At 38.6% G+C, this 26,645-nt stretch overlaps 1 protein-coding gene across 4 annotated transcripts in view; it reads right to left on the bottom strand.

Moving 5' to 3' along the window:
• Window positions 1-469: 469 nt before the first annotated feature.
• Window positions 470-26,645, bottom strand: part of RNF182 (ring finger protein 182) — a 67,986-nt gene continuing 41,810 nt past the window's right edge. For 3 of the 4 annotated variants that reach the window (XM_045847169.1, XM_045847167.1, XM_045847166.1), the window contains exon 2: window positions 470-3,529. In XM_045847169.1, coding sequence (XP_045703125.1) covers window positions 2,577-3,317 — 741 coding nt within the window. In that variant the 5' untranslated portion in view covers window positions 3,318-3,529 and the 3' untranslated portion in view covers window positions 470-2,576. Of the gene's footprint in view, window positions 3,530-7,385; window positions 7,706-26,645 lie in introns of those variants that run through there. The other variant, XM_045847168.1, reaches the window with a different exon arrangement.

Here is a 26,645-nt window from a genome sequence, read left to right as displayed (position 1 = left end):
TCAGCATATAACTGCTACATATTCTACATTATTTCTATTTTGCCTAAAAGTGGTCAAATTTAGACATCAAGTGATTTTTTTAAAATTTGCCCAGACCACATGAAGTGAGTGATTCTCCGACCAAAATGAATTCCATTTGGTTGCAGCTAGGCAAAATCTGGGAAGCAAATCAAAATAAATTAAAACTGAAAAATGTATTTAAAGATAATGGCAGTATTTTTGTTTTACCTTCCCTAATTCCGACCCCCCCTTTTTTTTGTATGAAGGCCTTTTAGAAGTGGGATGGGCTAGGTCAGCACTGTCGAAGGTTCTGAACCCTGCACGCATGTGATGAAGGCACTGGCCACATGAACACTTCTGGAAGGCTGTGGTTATCTAACACAGAGGTCCAGAGTAACCATTAACTCTCAATTGTGAGCCAGAGAAATCAGACGTCCAGTTTGGAAATTAATAGCAATTTAATGGACAAACAAAACATTGCAGTAAATAAAACACTGAAACATTGTCCTTTTCTTCATTCAACAGCATAAAGAATTTTTTGTTGTCATACATTAAAACTTTTTACAACCAAGTCAACTTACTAGCAACAAAAAAGACTATCACAATACACAGAAAGATACAAGTTTAAAACTGCAGACATTACACAAATAAGCAAAATGCATAGTACCCATGTCCAGAGCTTTCCAGAAATCTCACTGTATACCTAATTTATATGTTATATCTCTAATATCAAATTTAACATCATTTTTGTTCAGACAAAATGAACATTTCTTTAGAAAATCTTATAAATATATAAATCCAAACCACAAAACATTTCCTAACTGTGTATTTACTCTAAGTACAAACAGACTTTTGGAAATTGTATTCACAATGCTATCTAATGTAGATTTTATGAAATCAGAAGTGTATTTAGCTGGGTCTTGAGGCTTAAATTCATTGGACTACATCCCACACATACTTTTCTGTCATACTTATCTTAGGCATATATATTCTCGAAGGTAATAGTTATGTAATTAAAATCAAACTACTATTCTAGAAATAGGTGTCAATTTTTCTTGAATAAGAATATTGGAACTGGTCCACCACAACTATATCACACAACAAATGTTTCATCACAAACAAACTAAAGTTGTCTTAGTAATGTCCCCTTCTAAGAGTAATAAAGATTTTAATGTTAATCATCAGTAATGGGTTTTAGAGACTAATAAGCTTTTTGTTCTCTAGTTTCTGTGGACATTCTATCCCCTCAAACCTAAAAAATGGTAAATAATTTCCTCTGATAAATATATACATTCAACTTCCTCTACATCATGAAAAAAAGCTTATAATTTTATTTGAAAAAGTGGTGTAAAAACTTGAATCCATTCTAAAATGGCCTCTGCCACCTTCATTTTACTTCCTTAAAGGGTCTTTTCAAGCAGGGCACCAGCTTTCTGGGTTTCTTGCCCATCCTTTTGCCTTTTGTATTCCAACAGTCTTGCACAGATGCCTAAACCATCATTTTTTTAGTTAACTCAGAAGAGTAAAGCAAAATATTGAGGTTCTCAGCATGTCAAGCTGTGAACCAGAACATCTCATTCATTGTTTCTGGGTTTCCACTGTCACATTTATCCCCAAATTGTTGTAGGGCGGAGTTAAATAAGTCCACAACAGAATTTAAAGTACAATGGGAAAACCAAGACCCTCATAAACTTATAGTAACTAATTTAAATAAAACATCTTTCAGGATAAGGGTGGAACTAATGGAACAATGTGGTTTTAAGAAAAAACTGAACTAAAATGTTTAAAGATGCAAATGAAGATTTGCAGGAGCAATGCCTGCTCCACAAGAATTTCAGAGAAGACAGGGGAGAGAGAAAAATAAATATGGGGGGAGGGTGTGTCTCAAAGACAAGTGACCACCCTGTCATAAAGTTTATTGTGATGCAAATGGTTCAATGTTTTAAATTCTCTTTAGTATTGTGGCAAAACAGATATTTAATTAAAACCACCAAAGGGAATGATGCCGAGTTTCCTCTTGACAAGGGAGCAAGTGCGCAGGAAACAAGCACCTCAGCTGGAGCTGCAGCCCCCAGAGAGCAGCATCAACAGAAGAAAAGACAGCCACAGGGGATGGGGCACTCCAAGGGCAGAGCCCGGCGGGCAGCGCACACTTTTCAAATGGACGTGTCTTGGAAACGCTCTCCTCTCGTGTTCACCCCCCATCAGAGATTACCCATGATGACGAGAAGAGGAATCGGTACATTCCTAACCTTCCACAAAGACCTTGGCTGCAGTCGAACACAACCCCTCTCAGTGTCTGTCTTGTAGGGCTGAGTGAAATCCTGCCCTTTCTCTGAGAAGCCTCATTTAGCTTACATATTTTTGCTTCTTTGCTAAATGAAGTGAACACTTGTACTTCCAGAATACAGGAAAACCAACCATGTCAACATTTGATGGAAAATGGACCACAGACATATGGCCAATGGCTTAGTTAAGGTCATGAACACTAATCATAGAGACCAGAAAAGAAAATAAATGAATTACCTAACTTGAAACATGGCAATGTGTGTCAAATTTCTTAGATTGCATATTGATTAAGAAGGTGCCATACAGTCTAGAAATTCATGACACACACACTGGCAAAAACCATATACCATCAGAATAACAAGGCTCGAAGGGACGAGGCTAACAAAGACGACCCCCAGGGTGACCTTCTTAGAAACCAGCAAGTAGATCCCTAGGGGCAAAGAGCTGAAGTAGAGCAGACCTAGTAACCAAACCAACACCCGGATGGATGTCTGAAACAGCAGGGAGGTACAGTTCCACACAGTCCAGTTGTGTGACACAGTGGTAACAGAGTCAAAACTTGTAGGCCTGTAGAATTCTACCACAGGAGTGGAGCTCAGAGACGGGGAGCTCTCTCTCTGCACCTCCATGATGGTTATAACCAGACAGTTGGAGGAAGTGTGAGAAGGACTGACGAGAGAGGCCAGCCTCTTGGGGGTCAACAGCAGCTCAGTGGGGTTGTCTGGCAGGCACTTCTTGCCTTTGCCTCCGCAAGTCAAGTTCACAAGGATGTTGTTGTCATCAGGAAGGCTACTAACTTCATCGTCTGGCAGGCATGTCTCAAACCTGCAGAAAGGACAGACGATGACACCTTGAGGGGAGTCCCCGAAGTCTATGATCTTATAGAGGCATTTGGCACAAACCCTGTGACAACACTCCAGCACCTTGGGTTTCCTCTGTTTCAGATTGTATCGATTATAGCAGATCTTACACTCGAGCTCATCGGAGACCTGGGACTCCACGGCGTCTTCTGGTGGTTGACTAGCCATCTTGAAGTATTTGCACAATCTTTGGCCAGATGTGTCTTGCTGAAGAATGAGTTTGATTAAGGGGTCCCTCTGAATATCACATCATCCATATCAGGCTGGGATGTGAAAAGGCAGGAAAAGCAGTGACAGAAGCAAGAAATCTTCCAGGCATTCTCAGCTTCCACACATAACGCTCTGTCTCGAACACATATCTGAAAAAGTCACATGGGGGTCTGCAAAGGAAAAAAGAGATTCTAATATAGTAAAAAGTTCTACTGGAAAGCGCTTTATGGAATTTTCCGAGGTTCAACGATCAGAAGCAGAAAACTTAACAGGTTAAATCCCCTTCATCTTTTCATACATTTCTGCCCGTAGGACAGAAAAGTGTTATCTCCATGCTTAGCTTTTCGGCCCATAAATATGATAGTAAAGAAGGAATTAAGGGTCTTAACAGTGTAAAACATACTCCAGGGCACTGTGAGGATAGCTAGACACAGTGATTTTCTCTCTGACAGTTGTAACAAATTCTGGCCTCTCTGAAAATAGAATGGGACACATGTCAGAAATAGATACATTTGTCATCAAATTCAATTCAATACAGACGGATTCTGGTATTTATACCAGTTGTGTAAGTACTCTCAATAGGGCTTAGGAACACACAAAAGAAGTTTTAAGGATAAATGCTTAACAGTGTTTTCAGAAAGTACTTTGACAGAGATGACAGCATATTAATTACTGTAGACTGTTTTCGCCTTCCCAGAGTGATCTGTTATAAATGCCGCTACCATTTGGTATTCAATTTCAAACTTTGTGTTTCAATACTAGTCCTAAAAACCATAGTTTTACATATACATTCACTCAAGGAAGAATGAAGCCTGTGACACCTGACATAAGCATTATAAACAAGTCAAGTCTAATTTTCAAGAAAGAGTATATGCACCATAACACATACACAGTCATATCTGCAAACACGAAGAACCAGTCATGCATGGGTGAAGACATACTCAAAGTTTACCCACCTGCCTACTGTATTTCATGTAAACTCTCTTTCTATAGTGAGCAGAAAGCATACTATCAACTGTCTTTAATGTTGGCCTTTAGTTGCTATTACTGGCTTTGGACAAATGATTGAAGGTTGATTTCACATGCACAGTTAGTTCTCAATTATTAGTACTAATGGAAGAGAGAAACAATACAGGAAGTATCCAAATAATTTTTTTAAAGATTTTATTTATTTATTTTTAGAGAGGGAAGGGAGGGAGAAAGAGAGAGAGAGAAACATCAATGTGCAGTTGCTGGGGGCCGTGGCCTGCAACCTAGGCATGTGCCCTGACTGGGAATCGAACCTGGGACACTTATCCAAATAATTTTTATTTTGCTTTTATAGATGTGATTTTGGTAGTGGATTTGTCTTAAATTATGTTTTGATCGGAAAAATATCAAAATATATTTGAATTTCGGAGCACACCCCAAACAATAACAGCAGAAGGCTGCCATAATCTCAAGAAATAGAGTGCAACTATTCTAGAATTTAAAATTTTCTATGGATCATACTGCCTTAGCAGAGAAGAGATAGTGGGTAGGTAAACTTGGACAATTTCCAAAATCATGAATAACTGGTAAATGAATATATATTACCTTCCTTTTTATTCATGACTTTAACTAAATTTTTAATTGACCATATAATACAAGAATGTATATTATAATGGATATCAGTAGCAACATTCTTGGTGGGAAAAGGAAGTTAATCAATAAATAGAACCTGACATCAGCCAAAAAATGAATGTAGGATTTTCTTAAACTTTACTGTATATAAATGCATGTATTTCAAAATTGCTACCATAAGCCAATTACCATGTATCCACTCTTAAACACAAAAAAGGTATACAGACACAAGCATTATCCTTGTATCCTTGTATTCTTGTATCCTTTTTCCTTCTGTGTGCCCTAAATATTTTCATTTCTGATCCTGATCCAGTTCAGAATACATGTGCCTATGTCATTGTAAAGTGTGACTTTATCTTGCCCACAGAACTGGCTTCTTATTCTCCTGTGGGATGAACATCTCCAGGATGACAGTCAAGGACAAGAAGGTGTTCTGTCACTATCACCACATCCAGTCCTAGCTGCCATCACAGAATGGTCCCTGTCCTGGGCAGGCCATTGGTGACCTACTTACTGGACAGCTCCCATTCATTCAGTCCTCCTGGTGGCCACACAGAGACTAAGGCCCACCCAGGCTGAACATGTTACATTCTCTTCGAAGCTGCCTTCCCACTCAGTCTCATGTCCTCTAAATTACAGGCCTACTGAAGTGGACAGTTAACAGAATTCACAGCAGTGATTGATTGCCCCTATTGCCATCGAAAGAACTGATGTGTGTGAAGTTGTATGAAAAAGAAAAAAAAGTATATCAATGTATACATGACACCAGGAAAAGAGAGAATAATAGTTAATGAGGATAAATAAGCAAAATTACATCTAAAAGCACAGAAAGCCAGAGAATACATAAACACCAACAAAAGGCTTTTGTAAAATAAAATTAGACACCTATCCTACATCACTCAACTTACAAAAGTTAACTTGAAATAAATTAAAGACTTAAGTGTAAACCTCCTAAAAGAAAACACAGGGAAAAAGCTCTCTGACATGGGTCTTGGCAATGATTTTTTGGATATGATGCCTAAAGCACAAGCAACAAAACCAAAAGCAAAAAGTGGGACTCCATCAAACTAAACAGCTTCTGCACAGCAACAGAATGATCAGCAAAATAAAAAGATAACTTATGGGAAGGGAAAAATATTTGTAAATCATTTATCTTGATCAGGGGTAATTATCCAAACTGCATAAAAAACTCATACCACTCAATAGCAAAAAACAAAACAAAACAAAAAAATAACAAATAATCCAATATTGAAATGGGCAAAGGACCTGAATAGACATTGCTCCAAAGAAGATTCTCATACGAATGGTCAACAGGTACATGAAAATCAGGTGCTCAACATCACTAATCATAAAATGCAAATCAAAACCACAATGAGGTATCACCTCATGCCTATTGGAGGGCCATGATTAAAAAGCCGAAAGATAACCAATGCTGGTGAGGACACAGAGCAAAGGGCGCTGCTGTGCACTGGTGGTAGGAATGTAAACTGGTGCAGCTGCTGTGGAAAACAGTATGGAGGTTCCTCAAAACGTTAAAAGTATAACTACCACATGTTCCAGCAATCCCACTTCTGGGTACTTATCCAAAGGAAATGAATACACAATGTCAAAGAGATATATGTACTCCAAGGTTCATAGCAGCATTATTTACAATAGCCAAGACATAGAAACAACTTACGTGTCCATTAGTGGGTGAATAATAGATAAAAATGTGACATATACACACACATACATATACACAATGGAATATTACACAGCCATAAAAAGGAATTCCTGTCATTTTTGGCAATATGGATGGACTTTTAAGGCATTATGCTAAAGTGAAACAAGTCTGGCACATGTTTGATCTCAAATGTGGAATCTAAAAAAAACAATCACATAGAAAAAGAGATCTAAAGATTAGATTTCTGGGGGGTGGGGAGATGGGGAATTGAATGAAGGTTGTCAAAAAGTACAAACTTCCAGTTATAAGATAAATAAATACCAGGGACAACATGATGACTACAGTTGACACTGCTATATGGTACATTTGAAAGTTGTTAAGAGAGTAAAGCCTACAAGATCTCATCACAAGGAAAAATGTTTGTTCCTTTTTTTGTATCTATATGACATGATTGATGTTGACCAAACTTACTGTGACATTTCACAATATATGTAAATAAAGTCGTTAACGCTGTCCACCTTAAATTTACAGTGCTGTATGTCAACTGCATCTCAATAACACTGGGAAAAATAAAAACTTTAAAAAGGCTTATATGTATGTGAGAATACATTATATTGTTAGCTGTGCACATTCATACTTTCTGTACCAAGCCTCCAACCATTAGAAGAACAGCAGGAATGTTTTATGTTGGGCCTGCCACAATTTCTACTTTATAATTCAGTGAACATAAATAATTTGCTTAGATGATATTAAGCTATTACCTGAAACAATGCTTTCCTTCTTCATAGAAATGCTTTATTAGACCTTGAATATGTTAAGATATAGTGTATATAATCATAATGTTATATTCATAAAAATTCACATTGAGGGCTTCTTGGTAACACACAAAGAAAACATGAAATGTTCAAATATACAATAAAAGACACCTATTTTAATTCTAAAGACAATTCCAGCAAACCCACGCCATCAGCCTGAAATACTTCATCAAGCCCTAACCCTCAGAGGGTCACTTCCAGGCAGGGCTGGTAGGTCCTGATGGCCTTGAGCTCTGGTCGTATCACTGGGAATGCAGCCAGCACAAGTGCACCTTCCTGGAACGACATGAAACAGCCTGAGGATTGCCCGTCTTGGGAAGCTGGGGTATCAACTGCTAGAATTCTCAATAAATACTTTATGTCTCATTATGACTCTAAGGTCCCTCTACAAACTCCAATAATAACCTAAAACCTATCACTTTACAGGGTTATGATCCATCAGAGCTGTTATTTTGTCCTCCGGCCTGTTCCCACTCTACCTTCACTCCGTAACTGTGGACAACAATGATGGTGCTGGGTGAAAGAAGATGGGCCCTAAAGAGTACATACTATATGATTTCACTTCTAGCAAGCTCACAAAACAGGCAAAAGTAAGCTGTAGTAGGCATGCAAATTTGATGGTAATCTAAACAGAAAAGCCAGGAAGCGACTGGCATGAGTCAGGATAGCAGACGCCTTTGAGGGGACTGCGTGTTGCAGAAGAGCAAGGACCGGTGTGCAGTGGGGCTGAAAGCTTCTGTGTCTCACCTGGGTACTGCTTGTGAGTGTTCACTCTGTGCTTCACCTTCAGGCAGTGTATTTTTCTGTACTAGTGTTGAAAAGAGTTTGTGGCTGAATACTTTAACTATTTTGATGGCCCTTAAAATTCTGTCAAAGGATATTTTAATCAACTTATTTTCTTCCTTTATGATGTATAAGCTTCTTAATTTTTCACAAAATCAAAACGTTAGTCATTTATTTATCATCTAAATATCTAAACATTATTATAAATCAATCTTAAAATAGGCGAAATCTTTAAGATGAGCAAGTATGGAGCACTCTTGGATAAAAACAACTGCTAAAAGTATGTCTCAACAGGTACAGGGCATGGAGTCTGACATACTAAAACTGCCCTAGAAATAAATATGTGTAATTATGCAAGGTGATAAATATGTTATCTAACCTTATACTGGTAATTATTTTACAATATATGTGTGTATCAAATCATCATGTTATCTTAAACTTATGTAATGTCAAGTATGTCTCAATAAAGCTGGCAGAAAAATCCTGGCTGGTGTGGCTCAGTGGATCAAACACTGGCCTGAGAACCAAAGGGTCGCTGGTTTGATTCCCAGCCAGGGCACATGCCTGGGTTGCAGGCTGGGCCCCCCAGTAGGGGCAGTACAAGAGGCAACCACACATTGATGTTTCTCTCCCTCTCTTTTTCTCACCTTTCCCTTCTGTATAAAAATAAATAAGTAAAATGTTTTTTTAAAAAGCTGGAAAAAGAAATACAAAAGGTTGTCTTTAATTAGAAAAATACATCACATTCAAATATATGAAGCTAATATTGCCTATTAATCACTTGTCTTTAACTCTATCATAAATCATCTGGGGCAAGAATATACAAAAGGATGATTACCTATCATAATTCTCATAAATCAACATAAACTATTGCACAAATGAGTATTTTCACTGCCCTAAATGTACAGTACTGACTAGTTGACTCAAACCCACGTTTTCCACAACTCAATTCCCTTTATGTTGAAGATGCAAACTTGGCTTGCACAGTGCCTCCAGTGGACATCTGTTGTTTTGTCTACCTAGGATCTCTTTTTCTCCGTTACATCACCTTGCTCCCTTCCCAATTGCCACTACTTTTTTTTTTCTCTTCATTGGAGGACATGCTTATACATTAATGAGAGAGGGAAGAAGGGGGAAAGGAAGAGAAACATTGATCAGTTGCCTCTTGCACACACCCTGACCAGGAATTGAACCTGTGATCTTTCAGTGTACCCGACATCACTCAACCAACTGAACCACACAGGCCATGGCACCGCTGCTTCTTTGGGGAGGTTCTCCACTCACTCAAATTACATGACTGTGGTTGGGTTGCATCCCCTAATTGCTACACTGTAACTCCCTTCTCTCCCAAGGTGTGGATTTGTGATCCAGGCCCCACTAATTGCAGTACTCAGTTAACCTCCTGCCCACAGGGATCGGTACGGGTGGGTGGGCATGTGACTCAAACCAGGCCTGTCAAAACTCCTTCCTGGGACTTTTCTTTTTGAAGCTGAGGTTGGAGGAACATGAGAGAAACACAGAACCGGGGGTGGGGGGGGGGGCAGGGAAAGATGTATCAAGGAACTACCGTACCATCCAGAGGGAAAATAGGAGAGAAAAAAGCCAAAAATAAAAAGAGAAGTAGAAACAGGAGGCAGAGATGCAGACAGCGGCAAAAGACGGACACCTAATGAGAGATGAACTGGGGTTCTGGATCTAATTGCGTGTGAAGACTCCTGTGGGCTAATAAATCTCCTTTTTTTGCTTATGCAACTCTTTTCATTGGAGTTTTGCTATTTAACAACAAAAAAGAGCCATGATACAATTACCATTTAGAGAATTTACTGCGCTATTAGATCAAGGTTCTCACTTAGTAGTACTATGGAAATGATGAGCAATGGAATAAAACAAGCCAGAGCCAATAGGAATTCTTTACTTTCAAAAATTCATTTGGAGACTTCCGGCAAGATGGAGGAATAGGTGGACGCACTGTACCTCCTCGCACACCCAAGATTAGAACAACAACAATTTACAGCTAGAATAACACCCAGAACTGATAGAGGATTTATCTGAATGGAAGTCGGACAGCCAAAAAGTTGAAGTAGACCCATACATCCAGACTGATAGGAGAGGACGGGCCGGGCGGGCGGCACGCGGAGGTCGGGGAAAACTTGGCCCGAAATCGGTGCGACAGCCATCCGGCGCACAAGAACACAGCGGTGGTCCCTGAGTACGCAAGCTGCGGCTGGCAGACCCAGTGAGGCGGCGATTGTGGACCGGGCAGAGCTTGCAGCCCAGGATCCCAGAGAAGGGACTGAGATCCCAGGAGAACGCAACTACCGCCATTGTCTCCTCCCATCCCCGCCCCCGCCCCCACATAAACGTCACAATCTAGCAACTGGGATGCCCAGCCCCAGTGAACACCTAAGGCTCCGCCCCCCCACCGTAACAAGAGCGACCAGACTGGGAAAAAAAAAAGGAGAGACAGGGAGAGACATGTTTCCAACAGAAGAACAGATCAGTCCCCCAGGACTCATCCTTTTGAGCGACCAAGAAATAGCCAATCTATCAGATGCACAGTTCAAAACACTGGTGATCAGAAAGCTCACGGAATTGGTTGATTTTGGGCACAAATTAGATGAAAAGATGCAGGTTACCATAAAAGAGATGCAGGAAGATACACGGAGGATAGCCAATAGTGAACGGAAGGAAGCTGGGTCTCAAAACAATACAGTGGACCAGAAGAAAGATAGAATCAACCAAGCAGGAAAGCATGAAGAAATAAGAATTCAAAAAAACGAGAAGCTTAAGAGCATCCAGGACATCTTTAAACGTTCCAACATCCGAATTATAGGGGTACCAGAAGGAGAAGGGGAAAAGCAACAAATTGAGCATGTATTTGAACAAAAAATAAAGGAGAACTTCCCCAATCTGGCAAAGGAAATAGTCTTCCAAGAAATCCAGGAAGCTCAGAGAACCCCAAAGAATTTGGACCCAAGAAGAAACACACCAAGGCACATCATAATTACATTAGCCAAGGTAAAAACGAAGGAGAGAATCCTAGAAGCAGCAAGAGATAAGGGGACAGTAACCTACAAAGGAGTTCCCATCAGACTGTCAGCTGATTTCTCAAAAGAGAACTTACAGGCAAGAAGGGGCTGGAAAGAAATATTCCAAGTCATGAAAGACAAGGACCTACATCCCAGATTGCTCTATCCAGCAAAGCTTTCATTTAGAATGGAAGGGCAGATAAAGTGCTTCTCAGATAAGGTCAAGTTAAAAGAGTTCATCATCACCAAGCCCTTATTTTATGAAATGCTAAAGGGACTTATCTAAGAAAAGAAGATAAAGAAAAAACATGTATAGTAAAAGGACAGCAAACTCACAATTATGAACAACCACACCTAAAGCAAAACCAAAGAAAACTAAGCAAACAACTAGAACAGGAACAGAACCACAGAAATGGAGGTCACATGGAGGGTTAGCAACAGGGGGGTGGGAGGAGGAGAGAGGGGGAAAAGGTATAGAGAATAAGTAGCATAGAATGTAGGTTGAAAATAGACAGGGGGAGGGCAAGAATAGTACGGGAAATGTAGAAGCTAAAGAACTCATAAGTATGACACATGGACATGAACTAAAGGGGGGGAATGTGGGTGGGAGAGGGGGTACAGGGTGGAGGGGAGAGAAGGGGGAATGGGACAACTGTAATAACATAATCAATAAAATATATTTAAAAATTCATTTGCACATGTGTGCGTGTACACGCACATGCCCACACATATACGCACAAATGTATATACAAAAGTGGTCATACATACTGTTGTTTCTTTATTAATGGTCTGTGTGTGTGTGTGTGTGTGTGTTGTGTTTTGTTTGTGTTAATTTCCCCTTGGCACTGTCCTCTACCCTTATCATCCTGAATGCCACCCCTTTCCCCAGGAAGCCATATTAACTACCTGGTATATTTTCTTACATGCATACTTCCATGTACATGTTTATCCTTGTACACATAATTGTTAAGACACACATAAGCATGCTTTTTCCATGTTTTTTCTAACTACTATATCATACCCAATTTTTCGTACCTTGCTTTTCCCATTCAATAATGGCTCATAAAAATCTTTCAAATCAACTGATAGAGCCCTAAGTTCCTTTATAAATGACTGCATAATATTTCACCATTTGGATATATTGTGATATAGCCAACATTCGTCTCCTGGTGAACATTTGTTTATATCCACTTACCCTCTACACATTACTGCAGAACACAACCTTGTAATACATATCCTTACCTACAGGTGCTTTTATTTCTTTAAGAGAACAAGGAATGGAATTCCTGGGTCAATCAGATATTACTTCTAACATATGTTGCTGGATTGCTTCCCAGTAGACTATAATGCATACTGCAACCAGTACTATCTCCCCCTAAGAGCAACAGACATATCATTTGAGTCTGAATATCTTATTTGTTTGCCTTCTGGATTTGCTCTTCTCTGAACTACATCTTCATATTTTTTGCTTATTTTCTGTTGGGTTGTTTGGCATTTCTAATCAATTTATAAATACTCTTTGTCATTATAAATATTAAATTCTGCCCTCTGTATTGCAAATCCTTCCTCCAAAATTTACTTTTATTGGCTTTGCTTAATAACCTTTGGAATACAAAATATTTTACTTTTTGTAGTGATATGTTTAGCTTCTGAGTCTCTAATCTTAGTTAATACTGCTCTTAAAATTATACACATTGTTATTTTCTTACAAAATTTGTCTTTTTTTAAATTTTATTTTAATTGTTGTTCAAGTACAGTTTTGTGCCTTTTACTCCCATCCCAGCCCACCCCCGCAGTCCTCCCCACCTCCCTCCCATTTCCAGGCCCCCTAGTTTTTGTCCATGTGTCCTTTATACTTGTTCCTGCAAACCCTTTCCCTTTTCCCCTGAAATTCCCTCTCCTCTGGTCAATGTCAGCCTGTTCTCTATTTCTTGTCTTTGGTTGTATTTTGCTTGTTTGTTTTGTTGTTTAGGTACCTGTAAAAGGTGAGATCATATGGTATTTGTTTTTCACCACATGGCTTATTTCACTTAGCATAATGCTTTCCAGTTCCATCTATGCTGTTGCAAAGGGCAGGAGCTCCTTGTTTCTTTCTGCTGCATAGAATTCCATTGTGTAAATGTACCTCAGTTTTTTGATACATTCATTTACTGATGGGCATCTAGGTTGCTTCCATCATCTAGCTATTGTAAATTGTGCTGCTATGAACACTGGGGTGCACAGGTTCTTTTGGCTTGGTATTTTAGGGTTCTTAGGATATAATCCTAGCAGTGGAATTGCTGGGTCAAAAGGCAGATCCATTTTTAGTTTTCTGAGAAAATTCCATACTGTTTTCCATAGTGGTTGTACCAGTCTGCAATCCCACCAACAGTGCACTAGGGTCCCCTTTTCTCCACAGTCTCTCCAACACTTGGTTTTTTTTTCTGCTTTGTTTATGATGGCCATTCTGACTGGTGTGAAGTGGCATCTCATTGTGGTTTTAATTGCATCTCTCTGATAGCTGGTGACACTGAGCATCTTTTCATGTGTCTCTGGATCCTCTGTATGTCCTCCTTGGAGAAGTGTCTGTTCAAGTCCTTTGCTCATTTTTTAATTGGGTTGCTTTTCTTCTTAGAGTGGAGTCATGTAAGTTCTTCATATATTTTGGAGATTAAACCCTTGTCTGAAGTATCATTAGCAAATATGTTTTCCCATACACTTGGTTCTCTTTTTATTTTAATGCTGTTTTCTTTAGCCATGCAGAAGCTTTTTATTTTGATGAGATTCCATTTGTTTATTCTTTCTTTTATGTCCCTTGCTCTAGGGAACATATCAGTGAAAATGTTGCTGCGTGAAATATCTGAGATTTTCCTGCCTATGTTTTCCTCTAGGACTTTAATGGTGTCATGGCTTATATTTAAATCTTTTCTCCACTTTGAATTTATTCCTGTGTATGGTGTAAGCTGGTGCTCGAGTTTCATTTTTTGCATGTAGCTGTCCCGTTCTCCCAACACCTTTGTGGAAGAGGCTATTTTTATTCCATTTTATGTTGCTGCCCTCTTTGTTGAATATTAATTGACTGTAGAGACTTGGGTTTATTTCTAGGTTCTCTGTTCTGTTCCACTGGTCCATATGTCTGTTTTTATGCCAGTACAGGCTGTTTTGATTACAGTGGCCTTGTAGTACAGTCTGGTATCAGATATTGTGATCTCTCCTACTATCTTGCTTTATTTTTTATTTTATTTTTATATATGGCATAAGATAGGATTCTATTTTCTTCTAGACTAACAACGATTTGTGTCAATCCTGTTTGTTATAGTGTATAATTCATTATTTTCTGATTAAAATATAATATTCATCACACATTAAAATCTTACGTGTTCTGAGATCCATTTCAGGTTTTCTACTGTATTCCAGTGATTGATTTATCTAGCCATCTGCCTGGACCATAATAATTTGAATACCACGGCTTTTTAGTATATTCTGGTACCTAGTAAGTTGTCCCTTAGTAGTCTTTATTATCAACTCATTCAACTCTATTGTCTACTACATTCCAGACGCAGTCGCAGGTGCTAAGGATGCAACAGTGTGCAAAATCCCTTCCCTCATGGAGTTTACACACAGTGGTTTTTGCGGGGGGGTAGGAAGGAGCAGTGGAGAAATTCATTTCTCAGCTATTAGTGGAACTTAACTTTCTGTTATAAACTTTCAGATCATTTTATCAAATTGAAAAAAATGTTGGGATTGGAACTGGAATGGCATCAAATGTATTCATCAATACTAAGACTTCCAATCCTAGGACATGGTATGTCTCACTTGTTCAAATCTAGTAAGACATTCATTTTCTCCATGTTTCATGACCTTCTTTTCAATTTATTCTTTAGTATTTTTACATTTTTCACTATTATGTATTTCCTGCTTTTCATTTCTAAGGGCCTATTGCTATTATAGGGTGGGAAGGTGATTTTATTTTCAACCCAGCCACTTACCAAATTCTTATTCATTTTAATAGGTTTTACCAGGAGCCCCTTGGATTTGGAAGGTATACAATCATATAATTAGGAACAGCGAAACAGTTTAACTTTGTCTTTTCCAATATTTATTCCAGTTATTTCATTTTTCTTATCTTACTGAATCACTAGAAACTCTTAAAAATGTTAAATAATAATTCCCACAAGAATATAAGGCCCACACGTCACAACTTTTTGTCCTTTTTGTCACAACTCTTTATTCCTCAGAACATAGAACGGTATGCTGGCCCAATATAAGTGGTGACAATATATTTGTTAAATGAATGTGCATAATGATAGCAAGTCTGTTTGATTCTGGTTATCACCATATTCTACCATGTATAATGGGTACCCACGTTTTTGGCTCCAACTTTCAGGAAAAAAATAATTTGTTCTGATTTTTTAATTAAATTTTTATTAATTTATATTAGATACTTGTTTGTATTATAAAGGAATTTTAATTATTTATTTTTGAACATATTATGGTACAAAAAATGTTATGTAACAAATAATTACCAAACACAAGAAGAGATAAAAGATATTTCAGGTACTATCCATGTACAATGAGCATCCTTATTTTTCCCTCAAAAATTTGGGCAGAAAAGTAGACTTTATATATGGCAAAATACGGTAACTGTAATTTTATTGTGTTATGCTATTTAGGATGACACTCACTGTTGATTTTGGTAAGTAGTCTATTATACTAAAAGTAGTTTCTTTCCATTCATTTTGTTCTTTTGTTTAATTGATTATACTATTACAGTTGTCCCAATTTTCCCCCTTTCATTTTGTTCTTACTTTTTAAATACTTTTTACTACTAGTGCCTATACATTTTATTAAATGCTTTTTCAGCAACTACTGAGGTGACAATATGATTTTCTATCTTTAATTTGAGGGATCGTACTGATAGGTTTTCACTTCTGTGTTCTTGGAATAAATCCTACCTGGACATCCTTGAGGCCTCAAATACACCGATGGGTTCTATCTGCCAATATTTTATATAGAACTGTTGCCTCTACAGCCAACATTAAACTGGTTTCCATACTTGTTTTGTACTCTACTGAGTTTTGTAGTTAAATGTATGGTTTTTTTTTTTTACAAATGAATTAGTACCGTTTCATAATCTTCTGGAACAGTTGAAGTAATGATACAATTATTCGTTTTTTAAAGGTTAGATGAAACTTGGCTATAACTCCCACGACCTGATCCCACTGCCTTTTTAAATAGTAGATTTTTATTCACTTTTACAATCTATACAAATTTTCCACTTCTTCCTGAATCAAATTTGGACACTTACATTGGGCAAAGAAATAATCCATGTCATCTGGTTCTTCAAATTCTTTGCTATAGAGTTGAAAGCAGTTAACTTTGCTATCTTCTTTGAATCACTCCTACATCTCTGATTATGTCCTTTTCCTCATTTCTACTCGTGTAAATTTTTTATTCTTTCTGAATTGTCTAATCAGACACATACATCTTACTCTCCTTTATTCTTTCAAAGAAACAGCCATATTTTTGGCCATCTGCCTTTTTTAAATACATTTTATTGATTATGCTATTACAGTTGTCCCATTTTATTTCTCCCCTTTATTTCCCCTCTGCCCTGCACTCCTCCTCCCACCAGCATTCCTCAACCCCTTAGTTCATGTCCATGGGTTGTACATATAAGTTTTTTGGTTTCTCCATTTTCTATACTATTCTTAACCTACCCCTGTTTATTTTGTACCTACTATTTATGCTTCTTATTCCCTGGACCCTTTCCCCCATTCTCCTCCCCCCCACACTGATAACCCTCCATGTGATCTCCATTTCTGTGATTCTGTTCCTGTTCTAGCTGTTTGCTTAGTTTGCTTTGGGGGTTATTTTTTCTTTTAGGTTCAATTGCTGATACTTGTGAGTTTGTTGTCATTTTACTGTTTATAGTTTTGATCATCTTTTTCTTAGATAAGCCCCTTTAACATTTCATATAAGGGTTTGGCGATGATGAACTGCTTTAACTTGACCTTATCTGGGAAGCACTTTATCTACCCTTCCATTCTAAATGACAGCTTTGCTGGATAGAGTCATCTTGGATGTAGGTCTCTGCCTTTCTGGACTGAATTATTTCTTTCCAGCCCTTCTTGCCTGTAAGGTTTCTTATGAGAAATCAGCTGATAGCCTAATGGGCACTCCTTTATAGGTCACTGTCTTCTTTTCTCTTGCTGCTTTTAAGATTCTCTCCTTATCTTTAATCTTGGATAATGTAATTATGATGTACCTTGATATGTGCTCCCCAGGGTCCAACTTCTCTGGGACTCTCTGGGCTTCCTGGACTTCCTGGAAGTCTATTTCCTCTGCCAGATTGAGGAAGTTTTCTTTCATTCTTTTTTCAAATAACTTTTCCATTTTTTACACTTCTCGTCTGACACTCCTATGATTCAGATATTGGAATGTTTAAAGTTTTCCCAGAGCATCCTAAGCCTCTCCTCATTTGAGTTCTTGTTTCTTCATTCTGTTTTGGGTGAATGTTTATTTCTTCCTTCTGGTCCAAATTGTTGGTTTGAGTCCCAGTTTCCTTCCCATTACTGTTGGTTCCCTGTACATTTTCCTTTATTTCACTTTTCATAGCCTTCACTTTTTCCCCTATTTTGCCACCATACTCAACCATTTGTGTGGGCATACTGATTACCAGTGTTTCAACTCTGCATCTGATAGGTTGGCTATCTCTTCATCATTTAGTTCTATTTTTGGAGCTTTGATCTATTCTTTTATTTGGGTCATTTTTTTTGTCTCAGCATGCCTATTATGTATTAAGGGGTGGAGACTTAGGTATTTGCCAAGGTGGGCAACCCCCGTTACTGCTTTGTGGTGCTGTATGTGGGAGAAGTGTCCCAAAGGGAACATGCTACTTGCTCAGCTCTCTGCCAGCTTTCAGTCACTTCCCCCGCTATGCATAAGCAATTTGGGCCCTTCTGGTGCTGATTCCTGGGTGGGTGAGTTTGTGTATGTTCTAGGACCCCATGGGTCTCTCCAATTAATTCTCCTGTGAGGCTGGGAGTATCTCCCACCACCGCAACCCCCAATGGTTTTTATAGTCAGCGGTTTTGAGGCTTTATTTTCCTATGCTGGAAACGTGGGTTGTGCAATCCACTTTGTTCCCCAGTTGTTTCTCCTGGTTTATCTGCACACAAATGTGGGACCACCCAGTCCACCAGACACCCCCTCGCCTGCCTAGTCCTCCAACCATTTCCTTGCTGCATGTCTTCTCCATGCCGGCTTCCCGTCTCTGCCCCTCCTACCAATCTGAATGATTGTTTCTTCTTTAACTCCTTGGTTGTCGGACTTCATACAGTTCCATATTCTGGCAGTTCTGTTATTTTTTGTTTTTAAATTTGTTGTTGACCTTTTGGTTGTTCAAGAATGCAAAGTGTATCTACCTATGCCTCCATCTTGGCTGGAAGTCAGAACCAGCTATTATTTGTATTTATCTTTTCTATATTTTTTTGTTTCATTAACTTCAGCTTTTGTCTTTACTCTCTCTTTCTAATGTATCTTAGCTTGTTTTGTCACCTTTTTCTCATTTCAAAATGAGTGTACTTTGTCTTTATTCTTAAATAATGAAAATATCAAAAGACTGCAAAATTTCTACTAACTACAGCTTTTAACTCATCCCATAGCTTTTGGAATAAATTGTGCTCTGTTTGGTGACTTCTAGATAACCTGTAAATTGACTTTTGTTTCTGCTTTTGATACAAAAGTTATAACGAATATTTTTAAATTTCCAAATAATAAAGTTTCTCTTTTATTACCTTCTGTTATTTATTTTTAATATTACTGGATTCTGATCAGAAAACCAAATCTGTAAAAAATCTCTTTTCCTTTAAATTTCTTAAGGTCTTCTTGGTGTTCCAATATATGATCCAGTTTTGTAAAAAATCCATAAAAGAATATTCTGTATTCAAGGGATGTAGGTTTCTAACATAACAGTAAATCTGTTTTCTTCTGACAGGGAAATGGCAGCTTGGCTATGATTGTGAGTTTCAGGCTGTTGGATGTTTGTCTCCACAGTCTTCAGAATTTACTCCATCATCTCTAGCTTCTTGGGTCACACATGAGAAATCTACTGCAAGTCTAATATTTCTTAATGTTAGGTAGCTTGTTCTCTCCGCCTGGAAGCTTCTAAGATTTTGCTTTTAAGTCTTAAGAGTTTAAGATCATTTCTAATATATACAGAGATGCATTTTTTCATAAATCTTGCCTGGAATTTGGTAAACCATTTGAATTTATAGACTGGTCTTAATGTTTAAGCTCAGAAAAACTTTATGTTACTTTAATTATTGCCTTTCCTCCATCTGTTTCTTTTTCTCCTGTGGCTCTCCTGTTATTCACATATTTCCTAGATCTATCTTCTCAGACTCTATCCCTTTATAATTTTGTTCTGTGCTTTCGGCTTCTTCCACTTGACTGACAAAGCTACTAATTCAAGTCTCGAGAATGTTCACCACCTCCTTCAATTTATTTACTAAAACATTTGACTGGAAAATCATGGATGTCATCTCTAGGAAGTCTTTTCATGCTGTATTTAAATCCCCTTATGTGTTCTTACTAGTTTTCGTCAGGTTGTCATCTGTCTCCAGCTGCCCCTCTGTCTGTTCTATCTGTTCTCATGGACTATCCTCTCTTTGGCTGTAGTGCCATTATATCTTTTTGTTATATTACTGGGGTTCAGGTATTAGAGGGCCCACATGACTGCAGTTCTATGTGTGGTGGGAGCACAACAGTCTCTACTCCTATGATCTAACAGTACAACAGCAGGCAGGCACCAGGGCCCTGCCAAGGCACCAGGAGGGAAGACATTCTGCTCGAGTCTCTCCAGCACTCTCCCAGCCTCTGAGACAGGGAAGGCTCAGCCCAAGTGTTCATATTCTCACTGGTCTATAACAGGACATGGATACACATACACAAGCACGCACTCATTCAGATACAAAAGGGAGGAGTGATTTTTAATTTTCCTCCCAGGAGTCCTCCAACCTCTAGGTCAAGCTCTTTATAGTATCTAATGCATTCTGATCCTTCCCCAGGACTCATCAGATACCAATGTTCAGTGCCATAAACTTGATACAGAAGAGTAAAAGAACCCATTTACTTTTCCTTTGGCTATCTTTCCTAAATATTTTTCAAGTCCTATATTTTAATTCACAGAGTTGTATTAGCACATACAACTTTTATCAAAAAGCCATTATATAAAAATTCTTCATACGTTTCTATTTCAAGATGTGTGTATATGTACACACACACACACACACACACACACACACACACACACACAGAGTAAGGCTCAGACTGTTTTGGGTCTCTCTGCTTGAGTCTTAGGCTGTTTTGGTTCTCCTTCACCACCTTTTGTGATATAACTCTTTTATTTCCATTTTAAATTTATTAGCAGACCATTTTACCTAGATATCCTTTGCCCTTCCCACACCACATACAGTAGACTGTTTGTAAATATGGCTGCAATAACTCCCCACAGTCCTATACGGCCTTTGAAATATGACTTTCCATCCATCCCTTCAATAGGTGGAGGAATCTGCTTTCCCAGCCCTTAAATCAAGGCTGGCCTTGTGACGTAATTTGACTAATAAAATAAAATTGAAGTGACTTTCCGGCAGTTCTGAACCCTCACTGCAGGGAATCTTACAGCTTGTGCTCCTGCTCTCTGGAACCTGTGTGAAGAAGCCCAGGCCTCCCTGAAGATGAGAAAGGGAAGAGACAGAGGCAGAGAGAAAGAGAAAAAGGGAGGATGGAGGGAGGGAAGGAGGGAGAAGCGCTACAAACACCAGCACCAACACCATGCGAGTGAGACCATCACAGACCAACCAGCCTTGCTTGAATCACCAAGTGACTTCAGCCATTTCAATGAATGACCTGAAGACAGACTAACCGAAGAATCACCCCTACTCAGCCCAGAAGAAAATGCTGATCCACAGAATCATGAGCAAATAAAATTGCTGTTGTTTTAAGCCACTACATTTTGATGGTGGTTTGTTTTGGGACAATAGATAAACAATGTATCAGGTTAAACTACCCCTTTCCAAACTAATCTAAAGTTCATCTCTGTCTAAATAAATTATTTTCTTCATTTATCAATGGCTATCATTCCTACCCAGAAGACTTTATGTACTGTGAAGCTGCCTAACCTTGCAGTTCTTGTGATTTTTGTTTGTGTTAGAATATTCTTCTGTATATAATTTCTATCATTTCTATTATGGTAATGTCTGCTAATTAAGAGAGTTTCTCTAAGGTGTTCAAAATTTTTAGGAATACTTCTGGTCAAGATGGAGTTGTAGGTAAACACAGCTTGTCTCCTCACACAACCACAGCAGAAATCACAACTCAACTACAAAACAACTATCCCTCAGAACCATCAGAAAATCAAGCTGTATGCAAGTCCGACAACCAGGATACTAAAGAAATCGCATTCATCCAAATGGGTAGGAGCGGTGCAGACAGAGACAGGGACATGTTGAATGGGCAGTCCCACACCTATCTGTAGTCAATAAAAATCAGGAGGGAAACCTCAGCAGTGAGAGATCCCACCCCCACCCCAGGCCACCCAGCACAGGGTTCCAGTGCCAGGAAGATAGGTCCCCATAAATTTTGGCTGTGGAAACCAGTGGGGGTAGAGATGGCAGAAAAAACTGTAGGATTCTCAGGTGTGGCCTCATAAAGGGCCTGCAACAGATTTAGGACTTATGCAGACTCATTCCTTCTGAGCTCCAGCACTGGGGCAGCAACTGGAAGGGCACCAGTGGCATATGGGGAGAAACTGAAGTGTCTGGCATCAGGGGGAATGCTAGGGACAGCTTTCTCCCAGACAAAACTCCAGAGGCCAGGCAGCAGCAACAGTTCCCTTTCTGAGCCCTCCCCCACACAGAGCTACAAAGCCCAACACCATATTTAGACTCCATCTGGTTCACCTGGATTGCCCTGCCAAGACAATTACCAAAGGCTCCACCCTAAGCAACTTACCAATGCGTTTTTCTACAATAGGCTACGCTATTAAGATAAGGAGTCAAGGCTGCTTTACCTAATACATAGAAATGAACCCAGCCCTTGCTGGTTCAGTGGATTGAGCACAGGCTGCGAACCAAAGTGTCACAGGTTCGATTCCCAGTCAGGGTACATGCCTGGGTTGCAGGCCATGACCCCCAGCAACCGCACATTAATGTTTCTCTCTCTCTCTCTCTTTCTCCCTTCCCTCTCTAAAAAATAAATAAATAAAATCTTTAAAAATTGTTAAAAAAAAAAAAAGAAATGAACCCAGGGAGGCTACCAAAATGAGGAGACAAATATGGTCCAAATGAGAGAATAGAACAAAAAGAACTAAACAAAATGAAGATAAGCAATCTGTCAGATGCAGAATTCTAAACACTGGTTATTAGGACTCTCAAGGAACTCACTGGGTACTTCAACAGCATAAAAAAGACAAAGGGAGAAATGAAGGTTATACTATGTGAAGTAAAGAAAAATTTACAGGGAATCAACCGTGACGGGAAGGAAGCCAAGAATCAAATCAATAATTTGCAAGGAAGAGAAAAACATTCAATCAGAACAGCAAGAAGAAAAAATAATCCAAAAGAACAAGGACAGGCTAAGGAGCCTCTGGGACAACTTCAAGAGGTCCAACATTCAAATCATAGGGGTGCCAGAAGGAGAAGAAAAAGAACAAGAAATTGAAAATTTACTTGAAAAAATAATAAAGGAAAACTTCCATAATTTAGTAAAGGAAATAGACATATAAGTCCAGGAAGCAGAGTGGTCCAAACAAGATGGATGTAAGAGGACCATGCCAAGACACATCATATTAAATTGGCAAAGGTTAAAGATAGAGAAAGAATCTTAAAAGCAGCGAGAGAAAAGCAGATAGTTACCTACAGGGGAGTTACCATAAGACTGTCAGCTGATTTCTCAAAGGAAACTTTGCAGACTAGAAGTGATTAGGAAGATATATTCAAAGTGATGAAAAGCAAGGACCTACATACAGCCTAGATTACTCTATCCAGCAAAGCTATCATTTAGAATTGAAGGGCAGATAATGTGTTTCCCAAAGAAGGTAAAGCTAAAGGAATTCACCATCACCAAGCCATTATTATATGAAATGTTAAAGGGACTTATTTAGGCATAAGAAGAAGATCAAAACTATGAACATTAAAATGGCAATAAATTCACAACTATCAACAATTATATCTAAAAGCAAACTAATCAAACAAGCTTGGAAGCAGAATCATGGATATGGAGATCATTTGGAGGGTTATCAGTTGGGAGGAATGGGGGGAAAGGTGCAGGGATTAAGAAGTACAAATTGGTAGGTACAGAATAGGTGGGGATGTTAAGAGTAGTGTAGGAAATGGAATAGCCAAAGAATTTGTACACATGACACATGGACATGAACTAAGGGGAGGACTGCCAGAGGTAGTGGGGGTTACTACGTAGAGGGGGGCAAAGAGGAAAATTGAAACAACTGCAATAACATAATCAATAAAATATATATTTTTAAAGATTTTATTTATTTATTTTTAGAGAGAAGGAGAAAGAGAGGGAGAGAAAAGGTTGCCTCTCATGTGCCCTGCTCTGGGGAACCTGTCCTACAAGACAGGCATGTGCCCTGATTGGGAATCCAACCAGCAACCCTTTGCTTCACAGTCCAGTGCTCAATCCTTTGAGCCACACCAGCCAGAGCAATAAAATATATTTTTTAAAAATTATTTTAGAAACACTGCATACCTTCACAATAGTGAAGGGCAATATAATTCTATATAATTCCAATTTTATAAATGTGTAAATGCCCACAGAAGGTAAGCATTTTTTTCCAAGATTACATAAGAACTCAGGACAAAGGGAGGTCAAGAACTAAACTGCCACTGTAATCCTGTTTTTTGCCTGTCCAGGGCTCTATCCTGTGTACACTACTGTCAATATAACTTAATTTCAGATGTGTCAGGGTAAGTTTAGTTCCTTCAAAGTGTGTCTCACACAGGTTTCATTGAGCCTGAGTAGTGCTCACAGAGTCCATCAACCATTTCACTTTGGCATTAAAAGGACAGGTTATATTTCCCCCTTATGAAACAGCAACAGCTGCCAAGTTTCAATTCCCATTACCTGGATTTTCTTCCCATTCTGGAAAATAAAAATTATTAACATAGCTCTCTACATGATGGGACAATATATATTAAAGTGCTCTCTAAGAAAAAATGGATACAAATTAAGGAATTGTCATTTTCATTCTCTGTGGTTACTGTTTTAGAGATAGTGCTAAAGGTTTGCTTCTATCTTTAATTTTTTTTGTGCAAAATGGAACAACACTCTCCAAACATTTTTATTTCTTGATCATCAGTTTTTACGGTGTCCTAAATTCTTTGACTAATAACTCTCCTAAAATGTATGAGAGGATCTGGCATCTCTACCATCATTCTTCTTTGTGAATAATCAAGGCAGGACATTGGTTTTTAAGCTCAGCTATTGATAAATGACACACACTTGCCATATCTCTAATGCCAAGTCTCTCGTTCACAAAATCCTCTGCTCCAAATCTTAGTCTTTATGACAGTTGAGTCTCAAATTGAGCTTAAACCATACATGTGGCATATCCCCTCAAGAAAGTCATTTTTCCATCCAAAGATTTGTAAGTTGGCTTCCAGTGAGAGTGTGAAAAACTTACATTACTGTTAATAATTACTAGTCACCAATAATATGCTGGTCTTAGTCCCAATTACCATAGCTCTCCCTTAGAGAGCATTAACAATATTTGAAATTTTGTATAGTGTGATAATCTCAGAATTGAGGTTTTTGCTATGGCTTTTCATTAAAAACAATCCTTCTTAGTGTAAAAAAAGGCCTCTAATTAAAAAAAAGCTAAAATAATAGGTTCAACAGCTGCCAAGCACTCATTTTTAAAGTATTAACAGCTGACTCTAAATGAATTTAACCTGTAACACCAATAACCCTTAATGGTTGCTTGGCAGTGCATTGAGTGCCTACAAGAAAACTTCTCTCAAAGATTAAATCTCTTAAATTACCACTCCTCCAAGACCAAGCAATTTCATTTGGTGGGGAATCATAATTGTTAATTAGAATACAGTCAAGTTATTGATCTAGAATTCTGGGCTACTGAATTTGGATGAGGCCACTATTATATGAGTATATGGAGGAAGGAGTTATCATGCATCTTTTGACAGGAGTTTTCATTTCAAACCAATGAATATCCAGCAAGGAAGGAGAAGCAGGTACTCCTCACCCTATGTATAGTTATCCACATCTGCAACCCAGGACCCTGGATGTGTAGGCAGGAGCCTGGCTATCACTTGCAGGAAGTCTGAAATGGAAGCACATAGAAGCTGGAATCAGGAGACCCAGAGCTGGGGCCTGGCTCTGACATGACGATTATGTGTCCTGGATTAAAAAATAACACCTGCTTCACAAGACTGTTGCAACAATTTGATGAAATCATACAGGGGTGTGTGTGTGTGTATGTGTGTGCGTGTGTGTACCTATACATATACATATTGCATAAATAAGCACTATATGGATGCTATTAGAAATTTAGAAAAAATATACCCATTGATTTTTTAAAAGTACATCAGCATTCTAAACTGGTAGTAACTATTATAATATGCATTGAGCACAGTATCAAAAGGTACAGATTTTTTGGTCCATAGAGAGAGCCCAGACCAAATTAAGCATAATCTACCAATTTTGCAAAACATCATAATCTCTACTACCTGATGAATTAAAATGGAAATTTTATTATTTTTTCTTGCTAATTGTACCTCTATGGAGCACTAACAGCTAATGTACAAGGAGAGGACCCCCCAAAAACTGAAATTTATGTATAAAAGTTGTATATTTATTCTTTCATGTTTAAACCTCAGTCACCTTCAAAGTACTTTCCATTTGATGCAATACACCTATTGAGATGTTTTATCCACTGCTCAAAACAGTTTTGAGCTTGTAGATTTTGGTACTTTTAGTAGCTTCTGCTGAATTTTGTTTCACCTCTTCCACATGGACAAAATGTTTCCCTTTGAGGACTTTTTTCATAGGGCGAAACAAACAACAAAAATGTTGCTCAGGGCAACATTGGGTGACTAGGGAAGGTGGGTCATAGAGGTCATAGTTTTTGGTCCAAACTGCTGAACACTCAGCACAAGTGTGGGCGAGCGCATTCACAAATTACCTATCATGAAATGGGGAAATATATTGAAAGAGTCTTCAAAAAAAATCACAGAAGCCAAATGCAGCCTTTCACAATGCCAGTTGGTACACTGATACAGATGGGTTCCTAGAACACTCACTGGCTGGCTGGCTGGCTGGCTGGCTGGCTGGCTGGTTGGTTGGTTGGTTGGTTGGTTGGTTTTGGTGGGGTACCACT

Source organism: Phyllostomus hastatus, unplaced genomic scaffold, assembly GCF_019186645.2.
Source record: "Phyllostomus hastatus isolate PE091 unplaced genomic scaffold, TTU_PhHast_1.1 phas_contig_524, whole genome shotgun sequence".
Lineage (NCBI taxonomy): Eukaryota > Metazoa > Chordata > Mammalia > Chiroptera > Phyllostomidae > Phyllostomus > Phyllostomus hastatus.
Note: the sequence above shows the minus strand (reverse complement) of the source record. Positions and strands in the feature narration are given on the sequence as shown.